The sequence below is a fragment of the Leptodactylus fuscus genome, chromosome 7, assembly GCF_031893055.1.
Source record: "Leptodactylus fuscus isolate aLepFus1 chromosome 7, aLepFus1.hap2, whole genome shotgun sequence".
Classification (NCBI taxonomy): domain Eukaryota; kingdom Metazoa; phylum Chordata; class Amphibia; order Anura; family Leptodactylidae; genus Leptodactylus; species Leptodactylus fuscus.
In genome coordinates this window covers 132,694,579-132,709,251 of record NC_134271.1, presented here as the reverse complement: position 1 = coordinate 132,709,251, position 14,673 = coordinate 132,694,579, and the positions used below count along the sequence as shown (strand labels likewise).

General features: G+C 40.0%; 2 protein-coding genes across 2 annotated transcripts in view; both read right to left on the bottom strand.

Annotated features, from left to right (window-relative positions):
• Positions 1-252: 252 nt before the first annotated feature.
• On the bottom strand, positions 253-1,188 carry LOC142214513 (olfactory receptor 10AG1-like). The gene has a single exon (XM_075283460.1). It carries the CDS (start codon positions 1,186-1,188, stop codon positions 253-255), a length of 936 nt encoding a protein of 311 aa, XP_075139561.1.
• Positions 1,189-1,283: 95 nt separating this feature from the next.
• The window catches only part of LOC142214512 (olfactory receptor 2A25-like), a 49,587-nt gene continuing 36,197 nt past the window's right edge, over positions 1,284-14,673 (bottom strand). The window contains exon 2 of the mRNA XM_075283459.1: positions 1,284-1,493. Within this exon, the coding sequence (XP_075139560.1) occupies positions 1,284-1,493 (210 nt within the window). The remainder of the gene's footprint in view (positions 1,494-14,673) is intronic.

The window sequence follows — 14,673 nt, the reverse complement described above, 5'->3', positions numbered from 1 at the left end:
CATGTGACCTCATAGCTCCCTCCATCCCAAAGAAATTCTCAAACAACCAGAGGGACTGAGTGATTTATCCAACAGTAATTTCCTGGCACTTAGTGTGTAAAGACAAGACAAGGGAATTAACTGCCAAAGTAAATGAAGGAAATTAAAAAAAAAAAAATTACAATGTGCCAAGCAAAAGATGATTTTTTTATGTGATTATTTGGAAAACTGAAGACCCTGATCCCTGAAAGTTTCATGAAGTTGTGTGACTTTTTAACATTGAGACTTCGTGATAACCTGTCTAGCTAGTTTTCTAACAGCGTTCTTTACCTCTCTATTTCTAAAGGTATAGATAAATGGGTTTAGGACTGGGGCCACCACCGTGTACACAAGGGCAAGAAACTTGTCGTAGTGGCTACCTTTAGGCCTGACATATACAATAATAGCTGAGCCATAGAACAGAGAAGCTACAATGAGATGGGAAGAACAAGTAGAAAAGGCTTTCTTTTTACCCTCTTTGCTTTTAATCTTCAGCACAGTATATATGATACGGATATAGAACCCCACTAAAACAAAGAATGGCAAAACTATTGAAATTAAACTTCCCCCGGCTGTAGTGATATTACTAACAAATGGATCAGAACATGCTAAATTTTGCACTGCTGACAGGTCACAGAAGAAGTGGTCAATCTTGTTTGGTCCACAAAAGTCCAAAAGAAAAGTCTCAATTGTAGCAAATAAAGGTATGGTGAAACCAAAAAACCATGGCAAGACGGCCAACCCATAACAGAATCGACTGTTCATTATAGCGGAATAACGTAATGGATTGGTAATAGCTAGGTATCGATCAAAGACCATCACAGATAGAAGGAAGCACTCAGTTATTCCCAGACCATTGAAGGCATACATCTGAGTGAAACAACCAAAAAACGAGATGGTCTTCTCAGTCTGAATGAGGATAGCCAAAAGGTTTGGGACCGTTACAGAGACAAAAAATATTTCCAAAACAGTAAAGGTACTGATGAAAAAGTACATTGGGGTGTGAAGAGAAGACTCAATTCTTATTAACACAAAGATAGCGATGTTTCCAAGAACACAAGTGATATATGCCAGAAGAACCGCGCAGAAGAGGAAGTTCTGATATTTCTGAAAACTGGAAAATCCCAAGAAGACAAATTCCATTAGGGTCGTTGTGTTGACACCTTCCATTTGACCTAAACATAGATTTTCATGTGTCCAGTGTTTGTGCCACATTAATATGATAAATAGAAATGCAGAATGTCAGACATTGAGTTGACCATGAACTATTCGAGAGACGAATGTGGGGTCTTGTATTCAACAGTTAAAGCTTGTTGAACTTGGTCATGCAACGGGACAATGATTCCAAGCAAAGAAAAAATAGAATAAAGATATTGCAATGGCTCAGTCAAAGTACTGAACTCGATCCAATTGAAATATTGTGTTGGGATCATAAAAGAGTTGCGCAGAAATGAATGCACATAAATTTCAATAACCTGTAGCAACATAATGCAAAAAGAGTGAGAAAAACAATTATACAACAAAACAACTTCAAGTTATTGCTGTTAAAGGTGTTTCTTCAAGCTATTTATTCATTGGGGACACAGTTTTTCACACTTGACCTTTCCTTATATTTTGTAAAAATAAATAAACAGTGTAAGGGTGTGTTCACACCAGTGCCCAGTCTCCACTTTGCAGGTTTCCATCATCTGCCCGAGAAACTGGACAGGAGACAGAAACCAACAGTCACCAAGTTATTTGAATGGGTTTACAAAGTGTCTGCCCGTGAGCGTCTTCTGCCTCTCTGTGGCAAAAAACATTTTTTTTAACTGGACAAGCAGGACTTTGTGTCCGATTACAAAAAAAAAAAAAAAAGGGGGGGGGGGTTTCATGGAGGAGACCAGAAGATGTTCACGGGCGGACACTGACTGCTGGGTTTCCATCTCCTGCCAAGGTTCTAGGGCAGTAAACGGAAACCCACAAAACAGAGACCGAGTGCAGGTGTGAATCCTCCCTGATCTTTTGTGTGCTGTTTTTAGTCCAAGGTTGTATTTTTCTTATTTTAGGGTCTTCCAAAGGCTAGATGTTCCTTTATTATGTCCTGATACGTAAAACAATAGAATTCAAAGAAGGTGCTCTTTAAGGGAATTGCTATTTGAGCAATTCCCCAGTGCTGCAACTGAAACCAAGGATGAAGGGAAAGACAGACGGTGAGTCCTAACTTGACCCAGCCCCTGTCCCTACGTACTTGCTACAAATGTCCTAATGACAGGCACAACTGGGTGACAGTATCTTCTGTTTTAAGTGAAAACACTAAACGCGAACAAGACAAAACAACACAACACAGAAGAGGAGTCAGCAAGTCAAAGGTCAAAGCCAGAGAGACAAAACAGTACCAAATCGTAATCCAAAAGAGTAATCACAAGACAAGCCAAAGGTAAGAAGTCAGTAAGAACAATGCAATAAGATCAAGCAGAAAGCTTAGCAAGGGCAAAGTCACAATAGCCAGCAAACATGTGGGCAGATGATCTGTTTACAGGAAGTCCAGAACCTGCCCCAGACTTGATTGGCAGATAGCCTGTCCATCACACAGGTAACACTAAGATTAACTATTAGAGGAGCAGAGGGAAACCGAGGTGAAGGAAATGGGTGTGGTGGAAAGTCAATTACAGAGGTGAGGGAAGACAGCAGTGTTCAGACAATACAAGAATAACCTAAAGCAAGGAATAATAACTGAACACATCTCCTGCACCACTGTACATGACCGGAGGGTGACACAGAGGCTTGAGCAAGCAGAGACGTTACAGTGCTCTTAGTTTTTCTCTTGACTATATCTATTGTGTTTGCTGTGTATTAATAAAGCTGTTTTATGAAGCCTTGGGGTAATTGGTCACATTAGACTTTTAAGAGTTTAGAAGTAGGGAATTGCTCGCAACTAGAGATGAGCAAACACTATTCGAAACAGCCATTTCAAATAGCATGCTCCCATAGAAATGAATGGACGTAGCTGTGCCAGCGCTTCCATTCATTTCTATGGGAGCATGCTATTTGAAACGGCTGTTTCGAATAGTGTTTGCTCATCTCTATTCGCAACCCATGACCACAGTCAGATAAAGTGGTGGCCAGGAAGAAGACTCTGGACATCCAGATGTTGTAAATGAGAAGTTAAATTGTGAGAAGTGAGAAGCCAAAAATTATTTTAATTAAAATTGACCTTCTGTAGAAGAGAATTTTAAGGTTTGCCCTGTAGGAATGTTTGCTTGTGATGAGACAGATACTTAGACACGTACTAAGATTATTATTTCTCTGCGTATTATTTCCTGTCTCATTCTGACTGTCTGAGAACTTATCTCTCTAATCTCTCCCCAAAAAATGAACACCTTGTCTTTCTGGACTTTTTACACTGCCTTTGAGTCATCAATGAAATGTAAACTACAAGTCATCATGATTTTCTGTTCTCTGTTAGGAGTTGCTTTCAAGGCATTATGAGTGAGACTATTGTCATGACCTGTATACTTGTATATATTTGTGTGTGTTTCTGTTGGGGATTTGATCTGGTCTTCTGGTGGTTTCCTTGCCTTGGAGCCATCTGTTTGTACATAGCGTTCCGGCCTTCAGTATATATTTGAGGTTCTTGGGATTGAACCTCAGGTGTTGATCATTACCATCATCCTATCGGACGAGTCTGGTTCCTGTATAAGGAAGAGGGCTGGCTCCATTAGTTGACGGTTTTCGTGGTTACCACCTAGAATTCATGGCTCTGGGAGGAGGAGTGTTTTTGCTAGAATTTCAACTGACTAGGAAGTGGTGTGAGTGTTGCTCTGTGGGTGAGTCTGGTTTGTCCCTCCACACGTCTACTCTACCCTGTCCTTCAGTTCTGGTTGCCTGGCACTATCTTGTTGTTTGACGTTTGGGTTCCAGTTTGTTTTGCCCCAGTCCTGTGTTAATCCTTTCCTCACCTCTCCACTGTCCCTCCCTTCATTCTCTTGTTGCGTATTGTGTTGTGCTGCGTGTCTGTTGTCCAGCACATCCCATCCTGTTTGTTTTGTCTGCAGCTGCACCTTGGTTTCTGCAGGGGTGACCACCCTAGTATCCCCAGTCCCTAATTATCTTGTAGCTCTTGCCCTATCTGTCGGCTAGGCCTTCGTGTTAGAGAGCCAGGAGTTGTCGGGGCCAAGGCTAGCTTGGGAACAGCTGACCACCATCTGCACCTAGCCGTAGCGTTAGGGAAAGTCTGCTTCCCCTGTTTCCTTAGCGGTGCAGTCTGCAGTCCGGATTCTGGGTCTGGACATAGACACGAACATAACAACTATTTTGTCTCTGAGGTCATGGTATTTCTGTCTCCACGCTTTTCACATGGTGGCCGCCATTTTTAGTTGACTCTTACTATTGAACCCATTTAGTAGTTCTGCTTTTTATTGGTCCCCAATGACTAACTCCCCATCACCATTATTTAGGGGACCTACCTGTTGTGACCTTGTTTGTTTTTTTTGTTTTTTGCATTTGTATATTTTAAAAATTTGAGGGTTAGTTTTGCTTTCCAGAGCCACCTGACTTTCATTAAGTTTTATGTGCCCTTTCCTCACGCAGAACAATTCTACTTGCTCGGTTCAGACAATTCAAACACTAAACAGTATATTCTCAATTGTTTCATGACCTGGACATACAATTAAAGAAACAGAAGTCTCTGTATCCAGTAGAGCAATATTCGACAAGTCACCTACGTAACACAAAGGTGAAGGTGAATTATAGAAAGAGAGAACAGTTTTCTATGGACTGCTCCATCTGCAATGGGATTTATTCACATCAGTATTATTATTGTATCTGTATCTGGAAATACACTGGAAATGACCTTATATAAATTTGAGCCGAGAACCAACCTCATCATGGAGCTGGATGGTGCGTTTCAATTCATAAATTTGTTGGTAAAGTAAGTCATTCATATTTTTGATAGACAGTTTGTCATTATATGTAATAGCAAGAATGGTCTACCCCTGAAATCAGCCGTACCCATTTCTCTCATCACCGTGAACTTTACAATTAACCCTTTACTGACCATTTTATATTGATTTTACAGTAGAACTTAAACATTAAACAATATATACTTACTGTATCTATATACCTATATATCATCGTGTTTGTACTGAAATGTAAAATATAAGGTTTATTGTATGGTATACAGTGGAAAAAAATGCATTGGATTGTTTTTTCCCTTGACCCCAGAAAGAGTTAGTCAATGTTAGTCAATTCAATATTTTCTAAAATTCTGCCGTTGAATATTCAACTGCTGCGTCAATGGAAAAATACAAAGGCATGAAATGCGACAATGACACAAACTAAATAAAAAATTCAGGGAAAGTTAACAGTGACAGTGACAGCTATTCTTAAGAGAAGGATACAGCATTGGGATACAGATAAGGATTCTGCAGTGGGATTACTTACAGAAGATCCAGAAATATCTCTCCTCCCGTCATCACTGTTTACGTCACTTATCTGTAGATTTATCTATCTCTAGTAACGTTTAAATTCAGATGAGATGGAGTTAAGTGCAGGAATTTCACACCAAAAACTAAATATAAAAATTAGAAAATGCAGGAAATAAAAAAAATCTTGAATTTTTCAAATCCACAGCTTGGTATATTCAGATGCACAGTTGGTCTGGATTTCACTCTTGGTATTGTAAAGGGTAAAATCTGTGGTCAAAATCTTCACATTATATGCCATGAAAATAGGTTTTAAGAAAGAAAAAAAAATTGCAGTTAGAATTGATAGATTTCCCATATTTGAGTATGAATAATGGTTTGTTCCGAGAGCATTATCTGTAGGTCACAGGCCAATAAAAGCTAAACTTGGACAGAGCAAAGATCCTCGCTTTTATAATGAGCTTTACTGGAAAGGGATTCTTAGTAACTAAACCTAAAGGGATTATGCTCCTTCGAGACTTCACATCACAGTCATGTCATTAAATACAACTTATAAACAAAAACAAGGGTCCATGTCTGTCCATCTGCTCTTATTACTGAGCCCACAGACAGACAAAGGCTCGAGAGGGCCCCTGAGAATACGTGGATTTAGCAATCATTGTTATAAGGCTATTGCAACTTTCATGATTTTCAGGCTATACAAACACAGACAAGGCATGTACAACTTTCAGAAAACAAACCTAACATAGGGGAAGTGAATAAGGATACATACATAATACATATTAATACATTACACGAACAATAGTACAATAAGCACATAAGATAAGTACAATAAACTACAATTGTACTGGTACAATGTAAGAGTGAATCCTGCCTGAGAAGGTTTACAATATACAAGGGAAGGGGAAAGGATACAGTCGGTGAGGACACGAGCTGTTATTAGTAACCTTGTATATCGGAGGTTGTAGGATTTCCTGAAGAGGTGAGACTTCACAGTCGTCTTGAAGGTTGTAATGGTGGGGGCTAATCTTATGTAGTGAATTCCAGAGTACAGGGGGATGCACAGAAGAAATATTGATGGTAGTTGTGTGAAGAGCAGAAAAGAGAAAAGTGAAGAGTCATATTGTGTGAGGATCATAGAATGTAAGCTCTTACTTCTATTGTTTGATATGTTAATTGTTTGTCACTAGGGTTGAGCCAATCTTGACTTTTCAGGATCGATTTTAAAATCCGATTTACGATCATTTTTCATTTGAATTCGAACCCGATCTCGATCCCAATTCCGATCCCAATGCAATTCAATGGGATTTTTATTATTAATCGGAGATCGGATTTTAAAAGCAATCCTATTCACTATACAGCATGGAATCTAACAATTGTTAGAATCCACGCTGTGTAGTGAATCACTAAGTAGTCAGAGGATTTTTTTTACTTAGTCCCCCCTGGTGTCCACTTACCTCTAGAGATGGTTACTCCTCCTTCTTCTTGTCCTCGCTGCCGGTCCAGCTGCAGTCTTCTTCACCTCGCGGCCCCCTCCCTGCCAGGTTAGGAGAGTGTGGGCGGGTTAGGAGAGTGTGGGCGGGTACTGGGAGGGGAGATGTCACGTCGGAGATGTTGCGAGGCAAAGAAGACTGCAGCTGGACTGGCAGCAAGGACAAGAAGGAGGAGCAGCCATCTCTAGAGGTAAGTAGCTACGAGACATGTTAGTTTAGCCTCCCATTAGAATGAATGGAGGCAGCTGGCGCGCAGGGGGTTAAGGCTGTATACCGGCTGCTTCCATTCATTCCTATGGAACCGCAGCGGAGCCTTCACACTGAGTATACACTATATACTCAGTGTGAAGGCATTGTGGGAAATACTACCAATCCCGATCCCACCTAAAAAGATCGTGTTCGGAATTCCGATCGCGATATTTTCTCGATTGCCGATCGGAATCCGATTTTTTCCGAACACGATCGCTCAACCCTATTTGTCACATTATACTGTCTGTTCATGCACCCTTTGATTTGTAGTGTTATATAAATAAAGGTATTATTATTATTATTATTATTATTATTATTATTATTATTATTATTATTATTATTTATATCAGGTTACTCCCCAAATCTAGAGGTTACAAGGGAAATACACCAGAAGTGACCCCCCTCAAATCATAGGAGCTACTTGAAAAATAATAGGGAATTTGGTGTTCCCAATACAGTATACTTATTCACTCTCTAGGGGTTCTTACTTTACTGGTACCTTTGAGGCTCTGCAAACATGACATAGGGTCCAGTTACCAAACATGTAACCTGCGCACCAAAAGCCGCATACTGCTCCTTCCCTTCTGTGCGCTGCAGTTTATGCCCACATGTATAACACTGTTGTACCCAGGATAACACATATTCATCAGAGGTCGCTAGCTGCCTAAATTCCAAGGTGGGAGCGGGGAAAACATTGTTCTCTGTACCACAAGATTGTAATAGCTACCTTAATAGCACCTCTGAGGAATAACTGTAGCAATAGACAGTGAGGAAATGCGTTAGATGTAAGGGTGGATGAGGAGCTGTACTAGCAAAACACCAATTGAGACAAATAACCCCTTGTGAGATAGTGAGATGGCAGCTAGATCAGCTTACTTGTAGCAGGATAGGCGGTCTCAGCTGCCTCGGGGATTACATACAGGAATATTGCTCAGCAACTTATCTTACTTAGATTTATGTAGGAGTCCTAGTGTCCATTGTCAGGGGAAAGGGTTTTTTCTGTGTAATCAGCTGGAAGATATTTTTACTTGATTTAGAATCTGGATAAAAATTCAGGAGGAAAGGACCTAGAGTGAAGATATACTTACCCGGCTTAGAATCTGGATTACATCCAGGAGGAAGGGACCCCTATGCCATATATGCCTAGAGATTTATGTTTGGACAATCTGTCTAGACTCCTTATATGTATGTAACAATGTTTATGAGAGTTTTGACAAGACCTTTTAATTTTGGTGATTAATAAAGTTAGTGTTTTATATTAGCCCCATATTTTGTGACTGACCCTTCAGACTTTTGATATTTATCTGTTATAACATCTTTTCTTTTCATTCATTATGTCAGCTTGCCACTCTTTGGCCTCCTCAGGCTGTTGCTTCCTCCACATTATGTCACATGTGGCCTCCTTATGTTGCTTCCACCTCCACATAATGTCACCTTGCCACTTTGTGGCTTCCTCATGCTGTTGTCTCCTCCACATTATGTCATCTTGCCACTCTGTAGTCTCCTCATACTGTTGACACCTCCACATTATGTCACCGGGACACTTTGTAGCCTCCTCAGGCTGCTGCCACTTTCACATTATATCATCTTGCCACTCTGTGGCCTCCTAAGGCTACTGCCATCTCCACATTATGTCACCTTGCCACTCTGTGGCCTCCTCATACAGCTGCAACCTCCCCAATCTGTCACCTTACCACTCTGTGGCCTCCTCATGCTGCTGCCATCTCAACACTATGTCTCTTCTCATGTCACTTTTCACGATTGGCACACTATTTTGCCTTTTTGACCTGGTTGACATCTATTATTATAAAAAAATGGATTTACTAGTAGAATAATGACATATAGGCAAAGAATTAGTCTTGTTGACTGCCTTTGGGTTTATCATTAACAACAATGACTGAACCATAAAACCAGAAAGTCACAATGAGGTGACAAGTACAGGTAAAATAGACTGGTCTGTAATGCTTTACGGCTTTAGTGGTGATTGCAATAATGTAGATGCAGCATTCTTAAAGGATCATGAATGGAAACAAGCTGGCAAATATATTTGATGAAAAGGTTACTCACTAAAGGATCAGCCATAACACACCTATGGAGCAACTGCAAGAATCATATAAAGAGCCCTGTTCTTTCATTGGAGTAATGCTAAGGGCTGATCATGGCCAAATCCCGATCTGAATCTAGATCTTGAAAGACCATAAGCATTAGAAGATAACATTCTGCTGCTCTGAAAGAATTAATGGCAAAGGATCCAATAAATAAATGATATATAAATGATATATTCCTGCTTGTTAGAAATGTAGGAACACTGACAAATACGAATGTTGTATCCAGAAGAGTAAAATCTCTAAACAAGAAATGCATTGGTGAATGAAGTGATTGCTCATACTGTATATTACTAGGATAGGTATTACACAGGTCCCAGCAATACAAAATATGATTGTCATTGGTGAGGCAACACGGTGGCTCAGCAGTTAGCACTGTAGTGCTGGAGTCCTGGGTTTGAATCCCGCCAGAAACAACATATTCAAGGAGTTTGTATGTTCTCCCTGTGCTTGCGTGGATTTCCTCCCATTCTACAAAAACATACTGATTAGAGATGAGTGAACACCGTTCGATCAAATAGATATCACTGGGGAACACAATTTTTGTTGACTTAGATCTGACACTTGTTTCAGACTTACTTTTAGCTCTTGGTTCCAAAAATGACCCCCATTTTTCTCAAGCACATCAAGTTTTTAAGATACAGGATACCCTCCATTTTTCATGAAAATCTTACAAAATATACACTTACATGACAATGAAGCAGAAATTAATCTGAATATACTAGAGTTATTTTCCTCCTACAATTGCTATTTATTGCTCAGTTTGGTCCATTGTTTTAGAAGTAGTAAAGTTTTGACTTGGAATGGTGAAACTGCCACAGATAACGAATCAGGGCTGTTGAGGCACTTACGACGAGAAGATGAAGCCGCAGATATGATCGAATGGAAAGCAAAAAAAGTACTTATGTCTATAAAAGAATAAATTCTGTTAACTGCTTGTCTACAAACAAGAACTCACAACAAAATTCGGAAAATGATAGCTATCTAGACCAGGGGTGGGCAATTCATTTTCCCATGGGGCCACATTAGAAATTGGAATGGTTTCAGAGGGCCAGACTAATATACTTAAGGCTTCCCGCACACGACCGTGAAAACATCCGTGTGCGAGGCCTGCTCTGTTCTATTCTGTGGTAGTAGACTAGAACAGGACACAGGATGTCTGGAGCGCAGGGCACAAAGCCTGCCCATTGCTCCATCACAATCACATTCCCCATTGCAGCCCCCCTACACACACAGTGCAACATTGCAGCCCCCTACACACACAGTGCAACATTGCAGCCCCCTACACACACAGTGCAACATTGCAGCCCCACTACACACACAGTGCTACATTGCAGCCCCACTACACACACAGTGATACATTGCAGCCCCCCTACACACACAATGATACATTGCAGCCCCACTACACACACAGTGCTACATTGCAGCCCCCCTACACACACAGTGCAACATTGCAGCCCCCCTACACACACAGTGCAACATTGCAGCCCCCATACACACACAGTGCAACATTGCAGCCCCCCTACACACACAATGATACATTGCAGCCCCACTACACACACAGTGCTACATTGCAGCCCCCCTACACACACAGTGCAACATTGCAGCCCTCTACACACACAGTGCAACATTGCAGCCCCCATACACACACAGTGCAACATTGCAGCCCCACTACACACACAGTGCAACATTGCAGCCCCACTACACACACAGTGATACATTGCAGCCCCACTACACACACAGTGCTACATTGCAGCCCCCTACACACACAGTGCAACATTGCAGCCCTCTACACACACAGTGCAACATTGCAGCCCCCATACACACACAGTGCAACATTGCAGCCCCCCTACACACACAGTGCAACATTGCAGCCCCCATACACACACAGTGCAACATTGCAGCCCCCCTACACACACAGTGCAACATTGCAGCCCCCACTACACACACAGTGCAACATTGCAGCCCCCACTACACACAGTATAGTAACCATGGCGCTCCCCACAGCCCGACACTGAGTACTCACCTCTCAGCGTCTTCTCCCAGTCAGTCAGGACAGTTATGATGTCACCACGCGCACGGGAGACGGGTGCACAACCTCCCACCACCTTGTCGCATGCGTTACCAAATAGCCTAGCGTGGTCACATCAAGATGCGCTGTAGAAAAAAAACTTGACGTGATAGAAGAAAAGTAACTGCAGATTTGAGTTCAGCATGTCAATTTCAGTATTAAACAGCTCAAAAATTTAACTCAACAGAAAATTATTTTTTTGTTCCCCTGTGTATTCAATCAAATATCAAGCCGTTCGAGGTATTCGATTACAATCGAATACCACGAGGCAAACGCAGTAAAAATTTGTTTCACCTTCTCTGGCACGTTTTTTGCACCAATAACTGTGCAGGGGAGGTGAATAAAAAACAAAAGAGACACCGAGCACACTATATAGTGTAGAATGTCTGATAAATTTTGGTGGAAATAACCAGAAGATTTAAAAGGACCAAATGGCCTCTCACCTGATGAGGTTGTGACAATCGCTCACAACTACGTTTGGGGTTTACCGTCAGGTGGAGGAGGCAGCACGTCTGATGGACACCGGCCAAGGCCAGGGAAGATAGAGTTTTCAATGAAATGGAAAGACGGCGCTCTCAGGTCACAACAGGATTTTATTCAAAAAGACAATGATGCACAACGCTAAAAAATCGCCGCGTTTCGGGCACACCTGCCCTTTCTCAAGTGCGTAACTAATTAGAAAATAGATAAAACAAGTATTCACTTCAACGTTTTTTTGGCCAGAGAAGCACTTAGGCCTAAGTTAAAATATACAATGAATTCAAAAAATAATAATACATGATTTATAAAATAATAGTAAAACAAATCTCATATACCAACCTTATCATTTAAAATATAAAAAAATCTATATATACATAATAACAAGTAAATGTGCCAAATCATCTCAATCTCATGATAGAAAGCCATTGCATATCAAACACTGATCGTTAGCATGCATCATTGTGTTGTTATTTATATCAATGTGGCTACCAATAATCCCTAGTTTACAACTACAGCAAAAAAAGGGGGAGCATAGAGAGTCTTACCTTCACACAAAGCTCGGTCAGTCTGGAAGATGTATACAAATTGTATGCCGTGTGCTCCTAGGTTTAAATATAGTGGAGCTCGTTTGGCTCCCTACATTCCTTGGAGTGTTGCCAGATGGTGCGATTCAGGTTGGAGAACATATATGTCCACGCAAAATATTAAAGCTACACAACAATGTGCTCTAAGTTGTAGCGCATACGTGACTCACGCGTGCGTGGTATATTTAGCATTACTAAGCGCATAGCTAAGTGCTCATACGTGATATGCATATTCGTGGTATGATTACCATTACGGAGCACGTGACTGAGTGCTCATGCATAATTCGCGCATGCGTGGTGTATTTAACATCGCGGGACACATGACTAAGCGCTCATATGGTAAATAAAAGGTATTGATGTTTTTTCGGATTTCTCCCTAATATTACAAATGAATTGGAGCAACTCATAATGAAAACAATTGTTCCAAAAAACAACAGATATAGTAAGAAAAAATATATATACATACATATAAACACATATATACACATATATACATACACACACACACACATATATATATACATATATATATATATATATATATACATACATACATACATACATACATACATACACACACACATACATACATACATACACATACATACACACACATACACACACATACACACATGCTACAGACTGGGACTTATATATTTTCAGCACATATATAATGATTAAACAATGTAGACCTTATTACTATGTGATTACATTTGGGTAAGAAGTATTGATGGTCCTTAAAAGTGCAAAAGTAATAAAGAGCTAAATCTCCAACTATATTTTTGAATACATATTTGGGATAGGAGTAGATAAACTCTTTAGGTATTTGGAGGGAAAATACATTAAATACCTAAAATCAAACACATAGGGGACAAAAAGTAAGATATGGAGTTAGATTAAAGATTGGATTACATACATTTATTTATTTATTAACGTCTTCTGAAGCTATATTAAGACCAAAAGGATGTAATGTATTAAACTTAAATAACCAAAACATTTCTCTCTTATTTAATGTACCATGCCTATCTGTAATTCCAGGAGGGATCCAATCGATGGGTGTTACAGTGAAACCACTAAAGCTTTTGTTATGATGTTCAGCTGCGTGTCGTGAAACGCTATGTTTAGTATATCCGTTTAGAACATTCGAGCGATGTTTATTGAGACGTTCACTCAATTGTCGAGTAGTTCTACCAATATACTGGAGGCCACAAGGGCACTCCAGTAAATAAATAACAAAGGTAGATGTACAATCCAAATGATGTCTCAATTTAAAGACTTCGTTTGTGGTAAAGCTGCTAACTTCACCAATTCCATTCTTAATGGATTTACAGCATTTACACCTATTACGATTGCAGCAAAAGCTTCCTTTAGGCAATGTGTTTGTCGTCAGGACAGTTGGTTTTGAAGAACGTAGTTTACTAGGGGCTATTAAACTTTTCAAAGTTCTTGCCCTTCTAAATGTAAAACCTGGTTTTGCGGGAAGAACTTTCTTAAGAAAGGGATCGTTAGATAAGACTGGCCAATATTTACTAATTATATCCTTTATATGTTGCTGGGACGAGCTAAAAGCTGTAATAAAATTTATGTCATAGTTCTTAGAGGTTGAGGTACATTTTGGAACTAGACATTCTGTTTGTTTTAATTGACTGGCTCTAGAGCAAGCTGCTTTGATCAGTTTATTAGGGTAGCCTTTTTCTCTAAACCTATCAGAGAGAACCATACTCTGAGTCTGAAAATCTGCATCATTAGTACAATTCCGTCTGATGCGGCGGAATTGTCCAAAAGGAACATTTTCTTTCCACCTCCTATAATGGAGGCTACGAAAATCTAGCAGACTGTTACAGTCGACAGTTTTAAAAAAAGTTTTTGTGCAAATTTTTCCATGGTCATTAGTTAATATAAGATCTAGATATTCAATCGAGATGGGATCTGATTTTCCAGTCAAATGAATCCCCCAGGTGTTAGAGTTAAGATAATCTGTAAAAAGTTCAAAAGATGCTGCTGGTCCGTCCCAAATAAAAATTAAATCGTCAATGTACCGTCTAAAATAAATAATATTTATTTATTTATTTATTTTAGACGGTACATTGACGATTTAATTTTTATTTGGGACGGACCAGCAGCATCTTTTGAACTTTTTACAGATTATCTTAACTCTAACACCTGGGGGATTCATTTGACTGGAAAATCAGATCCCATCTCGATTGAATATCTAGATCTTATATTAACTAATGACCATGGAAAAATTTGCACAAAAACTTTTTTTAAAAC

Coding starts and splice junctions, on each gene's coding strand:
- LOC142214513 (XM_075283460.1), bottom strand. CDS start 1,188: ATGGAAGGTGTCAACACAACGACCCTAATGGAATTTGTCTTCTTGGGA.